The 18,527-nt window shown below is 50.6% G+C and overlaps 7 protein-coding genes across 7 annotated transcripts; 3 read left to right on the plus strand and 4 right to left on the minus strand.

Annotated features, from left to right (window-relative positions):
- Positions 1 to 174: 174 nt before the first annotated feature.
- On the plus strand, positions 175 to 1,851 carry N7496_008315 (uncharacterized protein; the record flags this gene model as incomplete). Its single annotated transcript, XM_056701234.1, has 1 exon — positions 175 to 1,851. One exon carries the CDS (start codon positions 175 to 177, stop codon positions 1,849 to 1,851), a length of 1,677 nt encoding a protein of 558 aa, XP_056553297.1.
- A 1,796-nt stretch (positions 1,852 to 3,647) lies between these two features.
- Positions 3,648 to 4,337, minus strand: N7496_008316 (uncharacterized protein; the record flags this gene model as incomplete). Its single annotated transcript, XM_056701235.1, has 1 exon — positions 3,648 to 4,337. One exon carries the CDS (start codon positions 4,335 to 4,337, stop codon positions 3,648 to 3,650), a length of 690 nt encoding a protein of 229 aa, XP_056553298.1.
- Positions 4,338 to 5,403: 1,066 nt separating this feature from the next.
- On the minus strand, positions 5,404 to 6,953 carry N7496_008317 (Zn(II)2Cys6 transcription factor; the record flags this gene model as incomplete). The annotated part of the gene is made up of 2 exons (XM_056701236.1): positions 5,404 to 6,804; positions 6,882 to 6,953. The coding sequence occupies 2 exons, from the start codon at positions 6,951 to 6,953 to the stop codon at positions 5,404 to 5,406; spliced, it is 1,473 nt and encodes a 490-aa protein (XP_056553299.1).
- Positions 6,954 to 9,503: 2,550 nt separating this feature from the next.
- Positions 9,504 to 11,201, plus strand: N7496_008318 (fungal specific transcription factor domain-containing protein; the record flags this gene model as incomplete). The annotated part of the gene is made up of 1 exon (XM_056701237.1): positions 9,504 to 11,201. The coding sequence occupies one exon, from the start codon at positions 9,504 to 9,506 to the stop codon at positions 11,199 to 11,201; it is 1,698 nt and encodes a 565-aa protein (XP_056553300.1).
- A 379-nt stretch (positions 11,202 to 11,580) lies between these two features.
- On the minus strand, positions 11,581 to 13,248 carry N7496_008319 (FAD-binding monooxygenase; the record flags this gene model as incomplete). Its single annotated transcript, XM_056701238.1, has 1 exon — positions 11,581 to 13,248. The coding sequence occupies one exon, from the start codon at positions 13,246 to 13,248 to the stop codon at positions 11,581 to 11,583; it is 1,668 nt and encodes a 555-aa protein (XP_056553301.1).
- Positions 13,249 to 13,649: 401 nt separating this feature from the next.
- N7496_008320 (MFS general substrate transporter) lies at positions 13,650 to 15,425 on the plus strand (the record flags this gene model as incomplete). The annotated part of the gene is made up of 3 exons (XM_056701239.1): positions 13,650 to 14,101; positions 14,152 to 14,796; positions 14,873 to 15,425. 3 exons carry the CDS (start codon positions 13,650 to 13,652, stop codon positions 15,423 to 15,425), a joined length of 1,650 nt encoding a protein of 549 aa, XP_056553302.1.
- An 859-nt stretch (positions 15,426 to 16,284) lies between these two features.
- Positions 16,285 to 18,129, minus strand: N7496_008321 (acyl--CoA ligase; the record flags this gene model as incomplete). Its single annotated transcript, XM_056701240.1, has 3 exons — positions 16,285 to 17,237; positions 17,327 to 17,962; positions 18,030 to 18,129. 3 exons carry the CDS (start codon positions 18,127 to 18,129, stop codon positions 16,285 to 16,287), a joined length of 1,689 nt encoding a protein of 562 aa, XP_056553303.1.
- Positions 18,130 to 18,527: the final 398 nt, after the last annotated feature.

Genomic DNA, 18,527 nt, shown 5'->3' on the forward strand with positions numbered 1-18,527 from the left:
CCCACGGCCCAGATTATCTAAAGTTGACCCGCTCTGATCGCCGATCCCCAACCTTCTAATGACTCGCATCCCGACATCGCCCTCCACTCTCTTTCAACTACCGCCCCGAATGCGTCAAAGACTTCAAACAACTGTATCTCCCGCCTGATAGTTCATTCCTGTGGACCCGGAGCCATGGAGAATGTAGATGCGCCGTCCTCACCAACCCCGCAGGCGGCCGACGCCGGTCCCGATCTGACTTCTGCCGCCAGCTCGGACGTGTCGAGCTCCGAAGAGCATCTCCCTCGTATCCTCGATTCTCCCTATCTCGTCGTACGCTTGATTCAATGCCAGCACTGTTCCCGCCCTCTGCACACTCCGCTCCGACTCCCTTGCGGCAACGCGATTTGTCGATCGTGTCTACCGGCAGTTCGTCCCCGCACGGGCATTACATACCCAGTAGCGGAAGGCAGAGAGGAGGGATTTACATGCTACTGGGCGGGAACTAGCAATTGTGTTGGTGAGCATTGTGTTGGAGATTGCGGTGTGGATGTCGTATTGTGTAATGTGCTGGGACTTTTTCAAGAGGAATTAGCATTTCCCATGCCGGATGCCGAAGAGCCGGGGGATCCTGATGACAACGGTCGGGTTGTTCGCTGGAAAGTCCACCAGAAGGAAATAAACTCGGTGGAGGCTCAGAGTGCTCATCTGAGTCAACGTGGGTGGCTATGGGGTCTATATCTCCTCGCCTGGGAAGGCCGACTTCCCTGTAACGCGACGGAGGTCGTCTATGAATGCTCGACGGAGAGCGCAGAGGAGCGTATCCATCAGCAAGATGATCAAATCCGCTTTGAGAAGCTCACAGACAGGCTCCGTGCCGAAGTAGATTGCCAAGTTTGTTACTCCCTTATACTGGACCCCCTGACGACTCCCTGCGGCCATACCTTTTGTCGAAAGTGCGTGGCGCGGGTTCTAGATCACACCGATCTGTGTCCTGTCTGCCGGCGAAAGGTAGGCATGCCGGCTGCTGTTCAGGCGGAACCCTTGAATCGCACCATCACGCAGATCATCGACCACTTCTTCGCTGATCAGGTTGCGGCTCGGCGCGAAGCTGATGCAGAGGATGAGGCGGGAGGTGATCATGAGAAAGATCTACCCCTCTTTGTATGCACTCTGTCATTCCCAACCATGCCGACTTTCCTGCACATTTTCGAACCTCGGTATCGGCTGATGATTCGGCGTGTCGTGGAGAGCGGAAACGGCAAGTTCGGCATGGTCATGTATAACAGACGGGGCCGAGAGCAGGGAGATGGACTAGGCAGTACGACATTTATGCAATACGGTACCCTCCTCATGGTCGAGCGCTATGAATTGTTACCAGACGGCCGCAGTCTCGTGATTGCCACGGGTGTATCGCGATTCAAGGTCCTCGAGGCCGGGGAATTGGACGGCTATCACGTTGCAAAAACAGAGCGTGTTGATGACATCTCTCTAGCAGAGGAAGAGAGGCTGGAAGCGATGGAAACAGCAGCTTCCGTGATCCCAGATCCAACAGACCCAATCACAACCGAGCCTGCGTTGGATTCCATGTCTACTCAAGAACTGCTCGACCTCTCGCGCGACTTTATTCGAAACCAGCGACAATCTGGCGCGCCGTGGCTTCATCCACGAGTGATGCTAGCCTACGGGCCAGTCCCGACGGATGCAGCCCGATTCCCGTGGTGGTTTGCCAGTATCTTGCCCATCGCCGAGGAAGAAAAGTATCCCATTCTCTCGACGGTGAGCGTCAGGGAGCGATTGAAGCTCTCCGCACGGTGGGCACGGGAGCTGGAATCTCGAGATTGGTACGGATTCCTCGCGAGCTATTTGTGATGTGCACAGCTAACCTCGCTTTATCTAGGTCTACCCATTCATCACTCAATTCCGTCTTATGACTAGCCGTCCCCCTCCTCATTCTTTGCATGATACCGTTTGTTTTCAGGCCGTTCTCGGCGCTTTTGACCGCTATCACACCCAATATTTTGACATCGTTTACGCCGTTCTCCCTTTCGATTTCAGTATCATTCGGTGGTGCCCAACCTCTATCTTTGGACAGAAACCAAAACGAACAGACGAATACACCTACAACGCAATCATCAGAGACATATATCCCGCAAAAACTCGTTATTGGCGCCTTCTTGGTAATATTCCTTGCGCAAGTGGGCGCCAACGTCTTGCAGATGATGCGAGGCGGTCGACGGCGAAGACAAGCGATGGAGCTGCAATTTCCACAACCTCTGCCTCAGCTTAATAGAGGTCGAAATTGAGGAGAGGGGGTCAGTGCTACTAAAAAATGAGGCACTTTAAATCAATATGTGGGGCTGGACCCCGACTCTCGGCCTTGGGCTTCTGATATGCCATTTTATTGGCGATATCCAGTACCTCCCGGGGCTGGGAGGTATCACGAACTCATCACGACTGTCCTTACTTTACAATTTCCCTGGACATTTCCTCCTTTCCTTTTCATGTATATTCAAGGCGCTCTTTTTTTTTCGAAACAGGGCTCGGGCAAACTTGGACAATTCCGCTCAGGTGTATTTAGGCACAGACAATCTACCGCACAAAAGCATGCTGTTCATATTGTATAATGAACTATCAAACACGAGTTGACTCTTTGATGAAACAAAATTTAACCTCTCATGGTATCACTTAGAGGACCTGCCTTGATGCACGGTCTCGACGACAATATACTCGGAGGACGGAATGTACATAGAACTTTTTAGGTGAAAAGTTCTATTGACTCTTCCTACGATGAGGTGATTAGAGAAAGGCAATCCATATTCCGGCTAGTTTCACATTCATCATCTGTCCCCTTTGCTAGTGACTTACCTCCAAAGTAAAAGGATACTTGCCCGGCAGAGCAAGGATGAGTGACGTTCACACCACCCATGTCCCATATATATCTTGAAACTCTTTCTACTCATGTAGGCACTTGACAACCTTTCCAATCAATCACCTAAAATTTATTTATTGCTCAAATCAAGTGTCAATTGATTAAACCCAAGTACAAAAAAATCAATTGACACCACACCTTCTCCGTATGCCAATTTCTGTCCCAACCACTCACCTCAGTTCGACTCCCATACTCTCCCACCCAGAATGAAGAAATAAAAAACTCCAAAAAAGAAATGATCTCAGGTTATTTGTAGGAATAGCCGAACGCGGGGGTCGAACCCGCAACCTTGAGATTAAGAGTCTCACGCTCTACCGATTGAGCTAGCCCGGCAGGGCTGGTTGAACAGCGAGGTGTTTTATGGCTACATGAGCCTGTGTGGAGTGGAGACCGGCCGAGTTGAGTTTTGCTCGGTTCCGTAATTTGGATGAGATGATTATGTAACATCAGATTCGCGGGCCTCAGGCAGAAATATAACAATGTATGCCCAACTAATTAGAGAACATAATCCACACTAATTCGATAATACTAATAGACAGCGGTAAGATTCTAGTTAGTATTATAATTAGCAAGTGCGAAGATATACAGGTCAAATCTACATTGAATTGGGAAATAGATGAGAATCCTCGAAGGGCCATTTGAATACTAAGGAACAGTTTGGTATCGGATGAAACCAGCTTGAAAATACGTCACAGAAAATGAAACCTCTATATCCCAACAATAAGACAATAACACCCTAGTTAATCACATTCGCCTGTCTCTGTTCAACTGGCAGAGGTGTGACCTTCTCGAAACCCTCGAGCTTGTCCACCTTTTCTGGCTTCTCCTTGGAAAGGAATGCGGAACCCAGAAGATTGAAAGGATTGTTCACACGAAGGATCCAGCAGTAATACAATGTGAACCCAACAACCACAATCTCATCACGGGCAGCGTCATCGAGAGCTTTGGGCCCGAGCAACTCAATCTTTCCAACCTTCTTCAAAGCCCACATGTTGGCGGAGAACCTAGCCACGGGCTGTTGCTGTTCGTCGACACAGATAAAGTCCCAAGTCTTGAAACCACTCTTACTCGTCCATGTCATCTTGGCTGGAGCGCCCGTAGTAGAGAAGGTGGTAGACACGTGGGTGTAGACCGTGCGGAGTCGTTTCTGGGCTTTGAGTGTTCCCTTGACACCGTGGAGCTGGTAGTCTGGACTAATGCTGATGGCATGGGCAGAGCCGGTTCCGATGATTTGGTCATTCTGAGGCGTCTTGAAGGTCAAGTTGTTTGTGATGATGTTGCAATCGACGGTATATAATGGCGTCGGGTTTGATTCGTTGGTGTCCGTTATGAGGGTCTTGAGCTTTCGCCATGTAAAGTCTACCGCCAAGGTGCGGGATTGAGAAGTTGCCTCGTGAGGGAGGGAGGTTGCATATGTTTGATCCATTTTGTGCTTTGAGATATTGATGGACTTAAAGGTTGAGAAGTAGTAACAGTAGAAGATGATGATGATGATGATAATGTTAAGTCTATCCCGAGGACAATGAAGCAGCATTATATAGCAATTGCAGTTGCCATCATCTTGAAGCACAGCTCTATTACGATGCCAAGAAACTAACCAGATTCGGTCCTACGCACCGCTCTGATAACTGCAGAGGATAAGCTGGACGCTGATCTCACCAGCCTAAACGTTAAATCAGTGGGGGCCGAAGAGCCTTGGCGAGTTAACATCCCGAAGTTAATTCAGCCCTGCCACAGAAGCCGAGCCGTGGCTTGCAGATGGAAGAGAACAGATCCAATCATATCTCCCATCAACGAGTGAGAATGTGGATTGAATATGCTAAATGGCGACACGCGATCGCGTTTACCCGATTGAGCGGGATACGCCGCTTAAGCCAATAATCGTGTGAGGCTTAGTAGAATGATGTCATCCTCTTTCCTCAGGGTCCAAGAGCGATGGCTTAAGGAGATGTCCGGATGAGCTTATTATTGTTCTAAGTAAGTTTCCCCTAATTTCTTAAAGGAGGTTTATGATATTTGAACTAAGATATCGCCACCGCTGAGACTCCTCATATTCTGCTTTAAGCATAGCGTATCCGCAATCTCGTCCATCGCTTGAGATGTATGAGATGATAAGTGTTTGCCACGGGCCCCTTTTGGGGTTTAAACAATGCATATACGGACTGCTTGGCACTGTGGTACGAAGCATTAGCTAACCATCGGGCATAAACCTAACATGACGTATGACTGGTGTGGTTGCTATCGCCCCTACGAGACCCCGGCAAGATGAAAATAGAACACTGTTTCCACAGAAAAGTAATTCGATCCGTTTCAGCTACATACTGCCAACAAAAATTTGAAAGATAAGATATCAAAAATCCATTCATACGCTTCAAGCGCTCAAGCCGAGTTCCAGCTCTGGCAATGAGAAGAGCTCTCATCTAGTTGAGAGATCCATCTATGAAATACGCAAGTCGATCCGCTCTGGAGCAATGCCCACCAGATGACGGTAATTAACCAGCCAATTGGTCTATTTTGATGATATCCTTGACCAGCTGCAGCGCGACCGAGGTACCCGCGTTGCTACCAATGCTCTGAAGACGCTGGATGATCCACTTCCGGGTCTCCTTGGTCGTGACTGCGCACTTCCCTACCATGTAGAGACTCCAAGTCAGCATATAACCACCCGAGATGTTGCCGCGGAAGGAGAGATCGAGGGACGGGCGAGGATCAGATGGCGAAGATGACAACTCCATAGCCTGGGGAATGGTTGCGAGAAAGTCGTTTCCTAGCTTGGATAATGTTTGTAGCGTCTCCTGGAGTCTATTGTTCATACCGCTGTGGAGGGTCAATGCAAGATCTTGACCGAGAAGGTCGTTCAAGAGGTAACATATCATCTCGCAGAGGATCATGTGCAAGTTTCGTGCGTTGTTCCAGACCCTGATCGCCCAGATGTCTCTATAGCGGTCAACTCGGCCTTTGAAAATGATGCTTGGATCTCCACTAGGTTCCTGAGTCGTTGTGTAAGGTTCTTCTATGGCAAGGTTCTCAACTGTATGCTCAAAGTCACGCTCAATCGATGTGGCTTCTTCCAGAAATTCAGCAGAACGGCCTCCCCCCATACTTGATCTAAGGGCGAAAAGCAGATTGGCACACCGGGTGCCTAAGATCCCTATTTGCCAGAACGCACTAGAAGTATCAGTATGCTTAGCTGCTTCTTCCTGCAATTCAAGCATATCTCTGGGAATTGGCTTAGTGCCATGGAGACTGGCAATCACCAGATCGGCGCGTACTTGACTGAACATGCGAATTGTAACCGGGCTAGAGAATTGACTCTTACCCCGGGCAACCAATAGCGCTGCAGCACCTTCGACGTGTCGAACCCAGGTTTCAAAACCGGAGACTTGCTCAAACATACCCAACGAAATCACCGACATCAACGTGCTGTCTTTGATAGACTCGGAAGGTGATGCGAGCGCTGTGTTAACATTGCGTATCGCCTCCAAGTATTTGGCGCGCGCATGGTTAACCAGCTCAGGCTGTTGAGTTGAATTAGCCAACGCCACAAGGCCCACGGCTGCTAAGCTAGCCACTAGCGTTGGATGCTCTCCGTCGTTCACATAGACAGATGGAATATAGTTCAAATATCCACGGGAAGAAGACTGGCTGCCAAGGACAAAATTGCGGAGAAAATAATTGATGCCAATCTCGTCAGGATTAGGGCTCAGCTCACGGGCTGGGGGCGGCACATCATTAGCCCTAGCTGTGATCGCGCTCATAGCCCTTTTCTCCTTAGTACGTTTGATGGTTTGGTCTGTCTGGTCGCGGAAGACCAGATCCCACTCATCGCGGTACCCGGGGCATGTTTCACGCATGCGAACGCACTGTCCGCAATGGGGACGCTGCTGATCGCACTGCGAGATAGGACAGGGTTAGTATGAATGTTGTAGACTCGGGAACATGCAAAGGAAAAGAAACCGGGAAGACACACGCGTCTCTTGACAGCCCGGCAATTCCCACAATTCCTGGAGGTTCTTGCGCGAACTGTCTTGTGCAGGGACATGGCTTTAAGCTCGGAGTAGAGCACTGACAAGAGGCAATCGAATCTCAAAAGTGACCAAGCAACGATCAACTTGAATGAAACTTAATATCAACAAGCTCTTGTCCTGGAAATGATATGATGATGCTTGCTTGAAGCTCAACTGTCGGCGGTTTGACCTCAGAGTATGGCCCCCAACAGCTTCAATTGGCCCCCAAACCACATTAGTGCATCAGGGGCGGGTTGGGGGCCTTTTGGAGACTCACCGCTGGGGCCATTATTGACTCATTTGCTGTTGGCTGTACAAGTGTCTAGCCTAAAAGGATCAGCGAAACATTTACCCAGGCCGATAGGCGACAGGCGATCATACACAGCCTCCTAAGGCTGAAATTAATAATAGAGACCAAAGGAACGGGCCGATTCTCGAGTGCCGCCGAACTCCCCTAAACCCCTTCCCCAAATTTCTCTTCCCCTGACTTCCACTGGCCAAGACAAACATGGAAGAAATCCTTCAATCTTTGACCGCAGGGAAGATCCATGAACTGTTAGTGGTTTGTGGGGCTGGTGACTGCAACGATGAGCCCATCAAACAGCATATCCTTGCTATTTCGAATTTTGGTGAGCTCTCGAATCGCGGCTTCGGAAAAATTGTATTGATGGTGTCATCGACACCTGCGCAGAGGAAGCAGAAAGGAAGGGGAATCTGAATCAATGTCTCTATCTAGACTATGATGAAGATGGATCTAGAGAAGAAGAAGAAAAAGAAGAAGAGAAAGAAGAAGAAGAGAAAGAAGAAGAAGAGAAAGAAGAAGAAGAGAGAGAAGAAGAGAAAGACCTAAATAGGTCTACAAGACAAAGAACAAAGCGCCGGTCCTGGAAAGAACCATCAAACCTGCAGAGCAATCTATGCAGGTGTAAACGGGAGGACGCATGACCAAACGACCGAGTAGTCGAGGTCAATAGGGTCGAGTCATCATGTATACTGGCGCATTGAGGTTCATGATCAAAGGCTGCAGGTAGGACTTACAGATCCACCGCTAGTACTTACACCCCGACAAAGCCCGATCCCGGATGTAGCGGCGAATGAAAAGCGTGGGTCATACCGATTCTTGTTAATATTAGATAAACGAGGCCGGCGAGACTATACAGGGCTAGATAGGTCGTCTACGAAGAAGAAAAGGAGATGCAAAGATAGAACTAAGGTTAGCTATATAGCGAATGATACGCAGAAAGTAAAAAGCGCTATAGTAACTCTAGAAGGGGGTACGTCTCTCCCGTATCCCTCGATGGGTAAGAAACTAGCTAAGATTAGCCCCTACCTCTAGCTTTAGGCGCTCTCTAACTTGCTAGTCCTCTCCATAAATACACTAGGGGTCAAAACGGTTCTAAGTACCTGATAGGCTGTCATGATATGATAGGCTGACAATGTACGTAGTGGACATCGCGAAATAGGGGGTTTTGCCTTGGTAGTAGTGATCATTGTTTATTTTAATGTTAAATTTGACCCCTATTCATATATTAATTTTGCCTGTCCTGTGTTGGCAGGGTATCGAAGTTAAGAGGTGGGCAAGGCGGTCTAAAAGGGATTTCAAACTTCCTAGGACAGACAGTAACAGCGAGGCAGTGTGGACTTGATGCCGGCCGCAGTCTAGGGCAGATTAATGGAAGTCCTTCCCGTAATGTCCCAGGCCATCACAATCTTGGAACTACATATGCAAGTTCGCTGGCTATTGAGCTCCGGGGCCCGCAATTACTCTGATAATACCGTCATCCTTTGCATTAAATTTTCCGGCGATATATCTGTCGCCTAGATCCGTTGACTTCTTATTTGGGTCTCAGTACCCGCGTCTATTCGTTGCTAACGGATGTAGATTCTCATTCTGCCGAGGTTAAAGGAATAGCGCCGCCCCCCGCACCTTTCCTCCTCACTACCTCACTTCGGCGATAGATCTCTCTCAAGGTGCCCCTGCCCGGAACGCCAGCCTTCAACGGGTGAACGTAGTTTAGAACATGACGAGTGGCCGGGCACAACAGCAGTCCAATGGGTTGCAGCAGCTGGACTTGGCCGTATATCCTTTGCAGCCTAAGCGCGTCACCCGAGCGTGTGATTCCTGTAGAAAAAAGCGAGTGAGTCCCCGTTCCACCCCCCTCCCTCCTAGATTCAGCTTCATCAGCGCTGACAATATGATTCTCTACTAGATTAAGTGCAGTGATGGTCAACGACCGTGCATGAGCTGTTTACTCTACCACTCAACCTGCACCGACTCTTCGTCAGCCGCTCCTACCAGGGTACAAAAATCCAAACGAACTCAGTCACTTGCTTCCCGAGAGTCTCGACAAGTTCGGGATCAAGAACTGGAAAGCAGCCTCGGGGGAACGGGGGATTTACCGGAGTCATTGAGATCGCGACAGACACCAACGGTTGTATCGGTAGAAGATAACATCGGGGTGCAGCACGTACGACATGACCATGATGTGGAGACAGCAGACGACTTGTTTCCACCTGGCCCAGACCAAAGCCCAAGGTTACAAGGGCTTCTGTCATCTTCCGATCCCTGGGACCCTAATCTTTATATGCCCGATGTTTTTGATTTTACTGATTCACCGAGTATACCCGGTATTCCGGCCAACTTTCCACAATTCAACCCTACTTTGCATCCAAATGAGCGACTGCTGACTCGATGCGCGAGTGAAGAAGCTCACATGACGACTCGTCCGATAACGCCAAGCACAAGACAGCCCAAAGTTGCAGGCATACATTTCTTGAAGGACGGACTACCTTCTGGAGACTTTCCGTCCCTACTCCCAGGACTCTTTTTGAAGAAGGATTCCTGCGAGAGTCGGTACCAAGGCTTGAATTCTATTGGCGCGACTTTGTCGTCATGCCTAGTTTATGCTAGGAATCACTCCCCCGAGTTTGGAGAGCATAGACTTCTCCAGTATCTTATCCACGGTATTACCTACATGGATGAAGCCAACAAATGCGTTGCGCCAAGAATAGATCCTCAAGATCTTCCGGATCGTTCTCTTGTGGAGTATGGAGTCGACTTGTTTTTCAAAAACGTTTACCTGCGGTATCCGATCGTCAGTGCAGAACTAAGGACGTCATGGATTCGCTGGTATGAAGGCTCTTCCAGCCCACCAGATCCTATCCAATTCCTTTGCGTTTGTCTCATGACCGCAATTGGAGCAATAATGCATCCCAGCGGCCCCACGGAAGAGATGCAGGCCAAAATTTCTGCCCTGCACCTACGGGCTTGGTCAATGATGGACTATGTGTTGGCCTACCCGTACACAGGGTCGGTGCAGGTAATTCTTCTTCACACATTGTACTTCACGCAGCAAGGCAAGTTGGGAATTGCATGGTCGACGTGTGGTACCGCGCTACGCGCAGCAGAGTCTATAGGTCTGCACCGACATACACCCGGCGATCTGCAGCTGAGTGACGAACTTGTTAGGCTCCGTGCAAGGTTATGGTGGACCGCCTATAGCCTTGACGCCTTTTTATCATTATGCGAGGGTCGGCCGACTGGGACATCGCCAGACAAAACAGACACAAAAATTGAGCCTCTTACGCCTGAAGAATGTTTTGATGACAGTGACTTGGTGCCAGGCCCCATGATCTATGCCTGGTATGTCAAACTGGCATGTATTGTGAACGAAGTCGCAGATATCATCGGCCGCGAGAAAACTCCGAATGAGTGCTTGTACCGCCTTGCAGAGTTGGACTTGAAGCTCATTGCCTGGCGCGACTCAATTCCTCTAGAATTTCGACCCGAGCAGGAGAACCTGGCCCCTGTCCAACTGCAGCATCACGTTGCTTGGTTACACGTGCAGTTCTTCAACGTCCTACGGACCTTGCACTGGACGTCAACTTTGCTTACTCACAGAAGAGATGAGATATTCCTTGCCGACGGGTACCCCCGGCTCCGATCAAGTGAGGCTATTTGTGTCGCATCAGCTCGATCCCTGATCAGGACATCGAATAGTGGGTCGGAAGTCTCTGATACCAGGGGACTTCGCATATTGGGTGTCCCGTCGGCATTTTTCCTGGCTGCAACATCCACCATTTTCATGCATATTTTGAAAGAGCCAAGACGCCTTTCTGCTAAGGCAGACGTCGAATATCTCCGAGCGGGGATACACCACTTGACTTCCACATACTTTGCAGCCCAGGTTGGGCAAGGCCAGGAAATCTTTTTGCAAATGCTACAGATTGCAGAAACTGCAACGGATTCGTTTAATTGTATGACTAACAGGGTAAATGTTTGAGATTGCTGAGGCGTTATGACAGGCGCAAAAGTCGTTTGTTATCCGTTGTCCAAGGTGCATTACCCTCTCCGGGTCATTACTAGCCAGATCGGGGTAATCAGCTATAGAAAATCCATACCTCAGTTGCACAATGCCCCTAGGAGAACCTATTTTTAGAGAACCTAGAAAGATAGTCGGACGCAAAAGTCGTACACCGGAACAGGAAAAGCTGTGAATGATATTGAGGACTAGCACCTCAATCACCAAGTCTATATGTCCCACCAGCGCGAAACTTTTACAGACTATTAAAGCAAATTCCATTTCTATAAGCATCTAAATTGGAACCAGGTGCAAAACAAAGGAGAAGTTCACATCCCATAAGATTTGGAGTTTCCCGGGCTTAATCGCGCAACAAGAAGGATGATAGCAGATCTTGGACATCTTGCGGCGACTGCACCTCGCCAAGAACGTGCTGATCGGGTCTAATCAGCAATCCCTTACCCTGGCTCGCGAGGCCGGTCATGTCGAGCCAGGCCTTGTTGTCACATGAGAAGTCCTCGGCAAGTCGCTGAATCTTCACCTCAACACCAGTCTTGCTGTCAACAAAGCCGGAGCTACAGGAAGGCAAGCAGTCCGCAGAACCTAGCACTGTAAACCCTAGGCCATCAACAAGGTCTAACGAGGATCTAGTCAGGGCCTTCTGGGACACCCAAGCGTGGGGCAACCGGATACCGGGAACACATCTCGGGGTGAACTCATTACAAGGCACGTCATCCCACGCCTTGCCGCCGTAGACATAACCGAGTTGCAGATTGATCGAATCAAAATGTTCTGCATCATTGGCAATGTCGATTGCAAATTGGTTTCTCCACTCAGTGTTTCGTTCTAGCTCTTCATCGGTGACAATTTCGGGTCTCGCTGAGAAAAACTTGTACACTGTTCGCTGATTCTTAGCGCTCTGGCGGGCATTGGCCATGGCCACTGGTCGTCGTTCGTTGTTATAAGTGTCGAGGAAATCCAGATTGGACCATCCCTTCTCCACTGCATTGATCTTCCAGGCCAGGTTCTGGGCATCTGCAATGCCCGTGTTCACACCGAGACCACCGGTGGGTGGGAACGCGTGAGCCGCATCGCCTAAGAGGAATGCCTGGGGCTGTTTCTTAGACCGATAAAAGTCCGCGATCCGGGGATGAGTGGTCCACAGCGTAGTAGAGAGGACTTTGAACGGGAACTCTTGGCCCATGGCCTCGTTGATCAATTTTGCACAATACTCGTCGGTGAATTTCGCCTTTGAATCCGGGTTTCCATCCCAGTTGGTCACATACACCCAGCTGTTTGATCGGTCGTAGGCGAGGAAGGCACCTTGTTGCTTAGCCCCAAAGACATACCAGATGATGCCCGACTTCAGATGCGACAGGTCAGCCTCGAAGTGAATTGTGACGTGATGAGACTCCTTGGTGGGACCGTCCGGGATCACGGAGAAGGGAATCTCCAGCTTCTCTCGTGCGCCGGAGCGGGCGCCATCACAGGCCAACAGATATTTGCTCGTGATCTGGAGACGGCGCATGGTTTCCCTCTCAATGACCTTGGACATCACCTGGGCGGCGGCGTCTTGCGGGCCGGTGCAGGACTCCCACTGGAAGCCGCGCTTGAGGGTGACTAGGCTTTCCTTGGAGATGACATCCATTAGCCATTCCTCCAGCTCGGGCTGGGGGATGTTGAACAAGGGCTCGGGGGTGATGGCCTTATTCTCCTCCCCCTGACGCTCAAACGGAAGTGTGCCCAGCTCGAGTCCCAGGGGGGACAGGCCGAAGCGAACCAAGTCGGCATCAACCGGGCGCGAAGCGACCCGACGGAGTTGAACGGTGTCCAGCCCAGCCTGTCTTAGGATCTCCAGGGAGCGTGGATTCACCGCATGCGCCTTGGGCTGGCCCAAGCGTCCGGGATATCGCTCCACAACCGTGCTGGGAATGCCATACCGGGCGAGGAGAAGAGCGGTGGTGAGCCCGACAGGGCCGCCGCCAATGATGAGGACGGGAGTCTCGAACGATTCAATTTCCACAGTCATTATTTTGTTCTCGTCTTGTGTTTGTTGGCTTGCGTACCGTCTCGTGGTGTACCGAGCAAGCGGATTCATTTATCATAGGTGACTGGGCATACTCTAGACTCCCCTTTTGGGACGCTTCCCCGGAGCACGCCCCCGCTGTGCCGATTTGCGGAGCTGTTCCACGGCTCCCCACGACTCGAGCGCAGCCTTCCGGGGTTCGCGCTCATTGGCGCGCGCAGCTCCAGGGTGGGTCAGGGCCCGGGACGCATCTGGGGCCCAGGTGCATATAAAAAACCCATGTCCGGGGAAGTCTGGGGAAGTCTGGGGAAGTCTGGGGAAGCTGTTATTTTCAGCACTTCCATTGGAATTTGCCGCCGCTGTTCTCAAGCCTTGCCATACTACGTTTCTTCTTCGGCGCAGCCATGAAGTCAGAAGACAACCAGGATGAGTTGCACGACATGAAGCACATCGAGCAGATTGAGACCGTGCCGGGCACGGAAATCCTGTTCGATTCCGACGGCGCCGCTGGTCATCTGTATGCGTATCTGCAGCATGTCGAGAAGAAGGGGCACCGGATCTTGCTGGTCCCGCAGCCGTCGCGAGTGGATCCAAATGATCCCCTGACGTGGTCCCGGCTGAAGAAGGCCATCGTCTTCGGCAATGCCTGTCTCTACAGTTTCCTGGGCGGTGTCACCGGCCCCATTATTGCAGCTGGTATGATATGCCTCTTGCGACCCGGCTGGGATCCCTTCTCTGATATGACCCCCGCAGGTATCATCCAGCTCACCGAAGTATACGACGCGTCCTTTCAGAAGATCAACATTGCTGTGGCGGCCAATCTCATCTGCACGGGTGTGGGCTGTTTCTACTGGATGTGAGTCCTCCCAGATGGAGTCCGTGAGAGAGGGAAACTGATTCCGGCAGGCCTTTCTTGGCCAAATTCGGTCGCCGGCCGACGTATCTCATCACCGCCGTGGTGATGTGTGCGTGTCTGATCTGGCAGGGCTTCGCGACCCGAACTACCTACACCTCCTTTCTGGTGGCCCGAATCATCATGGGCCTGGGCCAGTCACCCATCTACTCCATCGCACCGACCACTATCCGAGACATCTACTTTGTCCACCATCAGGGCGCCATGATTGCCTTCTATGGCCTGTCGGTTCTCGTTGCCGCTCAGATCGGCCCCATGCTGTCCTCGTTTATCATCTATAGTATCGGGCCCGCATGGTCGTTTTGGATCCTCGCATGTTGCTTAGGTGTCAACCTGATCACCATGTTCTTCACCATGCCGGAGACCATGTATTACGGCGAACGGCCCAAGGTCGCGCCCGCGGAGCCCGGCGATTTGGACACGGTGGGCCAGGTCCAGACGGTGGAAAAGCGGTCTTGGACCCGGGAATTAACCATTTGGCCCGGAGGCAATCCTACCGTGGACCTTCGTGCAATCTTCCTCAAACCCTTTATTCTGTGTCTGAATCCGATCATCATCTGGGCGAGTCTGGTGTACGGCATGTCGTTCATCAGTCTGACGACGTTGGCGGCCACGGCAGCGCAGATTTTCGGTGAAGCGTAAGTCCTTCCCTCCGGCGTATGAAAGCTCTGCCCCAAAGGGTCCCGGTGGCTAACTTGCGTTTTTACCTGACAGTCCGTACTTTTTCAACTCCATTGACCAGGGCCTTGTCTTCCTCTCTCCCTTTGTTGGCTCGCTGTGTGCGACCTTCTTCTGTAGCTATGTCGTTGATAAGATCGTGATCCGCGCGACTCAACGCAACGGGGGCGTCCGCGAGCCCGAGATGCGGCTGTTTTCTCTCCTGGTGGCTGCCGGCGTTACTGTGGTGGGATCCATCGTGTGCGCGCTCTGCTTGCATTACGAAACCCAGTACATGGGCCCCATCGTTGGATTTGGCATCATCACCGTCAGCAACCAGATCGGAGCGAACATTGGTATGTCCTATCCTCTGGACTGCTACCCCCAATCCACAGCAGAAGTGATGGTCAGCGTCACGTTCTTGCGATCGGTCGTGACCTGGATCTGGAACTGGTTCATCAACACCTGGCTCACGAACTGCGGCCCCTTGGTGGTGTTCCTCTCGATGGGTGCCATCCAGGTTGCTTTCCAGCTTTCAAGCATCGGATTCCTCGTCTGGGGCAAGAAGCTCCGAGTTGCGTTGCACCAGCGCCACATTCTCGGATCTTGAATGCTTCGTGGCTCGCTTTTTTGTGTCCTCTCAGTTTATAATCCCACGCGTGAAAATCACCCATCTGCTATTGGAATTGCGCAGGATTTATGAAACTCTGGAAACCATGTGTACATATGCTCAATTGATACTTTCTAGTTGTCAGGAATGGCCTGTATCAGCTACGAATTACCAAGGATTTACCATCCAATGAGAGCAACGGAATCAAAAAGGGAGGAAAATGTAGAGATAGGATGAAAAGAGTGTTGATTCTGATGTCCTAAACTATTAAACTTCATGGGGGTTGAAATACCCATGAGATTACCAGTGACTCGGTGGTTACAAATCTGTCGAGGAAGATGGACCGGTTATTTACGCCGGCAGCTGATTGGTTTGCCATGTGTCCACTCTTGTATGTAGTTTACAGCGTTAGTGTTGATGCTTGAGGAATTCGGCCATTCCAACCCCGAATCCCGTCTTTGTTAGCGAGGACAACTCAACGTGTCCTCGCCCATAGCAAATTTTGTATTCTTCTCAATCAATCAATCAATTCATCCTGTTTGGGTTGGTTCCGCCTGATCCTAATTCGCCAGAGCGTATACTAGCAGATACGAATAGCATCATATTTAACCAACTCCCCTCAAGCCAAATAGGTCCCTGTCTGTCTAATAAAATGATATGGAAATACTAGATCAAATCTCCTACCTGTAAATTATTTCCTACAGCGAAACTGTCTTGCAAAGAGGAACCCCAGTTCAGAGCAGGTCTATTCACTTAGGTTAGGCCATTTTAATGATGGGGATATCTAACACATATATACACGCAGCCCATAGAAAACACACGAAACCATAGAAACATGAAACCCTGAGCCTGGAAGGCTTTACAACTTGGCTGCAGGAGCAGCTGCCTCTTCCTTCAGCTGAGTCTTCAAAGCCCTGCGCAAGATTTTGCCGGTAGCACTCTTGGGGATCTGATCGACAAAGCGCACGCCGCCACGCAGCTTCTTGTAGGGTGCAACCTTGCCGTCAAACCACTTCAGAATATTGATAGCCTCCTGCTCAGAACTGACGCCGGATGCCTGGCTCTTGGCACACCGCACAATGAAGGCCACAGGAACCTCGGTTCCTTGAGACTTACTCTCGAATCCGACGACGGCGACATCATTGACGGCTTCATGGTCGGTAAGAATACCCTCGAGCTCTGCAGGTGCGACCTGGAAGCCCTTGTATTTGATAAGCTCCTTGACACGGTCTGTGATATAAAAGTTCATGTTCTTGTCCTGGTAGCCCACGTCGCCCGTACGGAACCAACCATCGGAGGAGAGAGCTTCGGCTGTTGCTGTTGGATTCTGATGGTACCCAATGAAAATATTAGGACCACGTAGGTAGAGCTCACCAACCTCTCCGGTAGGCACCTCGTGAGCGTCTGAGCCGTCTTCGGGTAAAGTCATATACTTAGCCTCCATGTTCGGCATCATCTTGCCCACGGATCCGATACTCGTACGCCACTCCTCCCATGTCTGGGTGTGGGTCGTAGGGCTGGTCTCACTCAGGCCGTAGCCTTGTTTAACCCCTACATTGATACGGGCATACACTGCCTCCACGAGCTCGGTCGTCAGAGGAGAAGCTCCTGAGTTCATCATGCGCAGGCTAGAGAGATCGTACTTTTCGACCACTGGGGCTTTGCTCAACAGCAGGAGAACAGGAGGCACGACGTAGCAAAATGTGATCCGGTAGTTCTGCACATAAGAGCACCATTTCTCAAGATCGAATCGCTCCATGACATAAAGTTCGTATCCTTGATACAGAGCTTGGTGGATGAGGCAAGTCAAACCTATAGAGGCTATTAGCATCCCAAACGGATAGGGAATCACATTAGAATCACCCCCAGTCATCTACTAGATCACCCAGGAAAGCGCTTACCGTAGATATGGAAAAAGGGGAGGAAAGCCAGAATTCTGTCCCCCTTGCCATCAGGGCCACCATTCCAAGTCTTTTTGCCACCTTCTCCCACGTCTAGCTGTAAGACGTTGGCGACAATATTTCTATGCGACAACATGACTCCCTTAGGCATACCCGTGGTTCCTGATGAGTAGACGAGGAAAGCCAGGTCTTTTTCCGGGTTGACCTTGGCCTTGTGGAACTGAGTTGTGCCGGAGATGTTAAAAAGAGAGGTGAAATGCTTGACTTTGCTTTCTGGATCGTGTTGGTCACCGATAATGATGATATGCGACTCAGGGATCCCCGCCTGCTTGGCGGCTGCTTTGGCATTTTTTAGATATGGAAGTTGGGTGACCAGAGCTTTCGCGCCGGAACTCTTCAACTGAGAGGCGAGCTCCCGGACCGTATACGCTGGGTTCGCCGGAGATATCACACCGCCGGCCCAATGAGTACCCCACATGATGATCGGGGTATCAATACTGTTGGGGGTGTATAAGGCGAGCACATCTCCCTTGCGCCAGTCGTAGACAGCCATCAGGCCCCTGCCAAATGCCTTTGTTCCATCTTCCAAGTCTTGATAGTTATAACGTCTGCGGGTTTGGGCGTCGTTGTAGATAACTATTAATCAGTCAATATCTACAATCATGGTTGGCGTGGGCGTGGACAGCAACTAATGAGAGCATACCCTTGTCATTCGGGAACTGTCTGTCTCCTCGTTCGAAGAGAAATGTCCAGAGGTCCACATTAGGGATCCTGATCGAGGGATATGGAGAAGAGACCGGCATAGTGAACGTGGACGTAACTGTAAGTGGATACTGCAGAGAAAGAGGAGACCCAAACAATCCTTCGTATAGAATGAGCAGAAAGGATCCCAAATAGAGCCAAAAAATCACCGAAAATTGATATAAGTAAGCGGTCAGCTCTCAACAGCGGCAGCAAAGATTCCAGAGCTCACCCCATCATATTCCGTGGAGGGCATCTTAGACAAGTATTGTATTTTTATTTTTCTTTTACCAGTCGCGAGATTCCGAGTGGCTCGTGCTCATGTGCTCGAACGCGAACCCCGGCTCCATTCCATTTTCGGTAATAGTCCGGGGAAGCTATTCCGGGGAGCGGGATTGAGCATAACCACCGATTGTCTCTTAGAGACCCACAATTGGTGTCGCCAGTTAAAGATAACAGG

Source organism: Penicillium cataractarum (genome assembly GCF_028827025.1).
Source record: "Penicillium cataractarum strain IBT 29864 chromosome Unknown utg000007l, whole genome shotgun sequence".
NCBI lineage: Eukaryota > Fungi > Ascomycota > Eurotiomycetes > Eurotiales > Aspergillaceae > Penicillium > Penicillium cataractarum.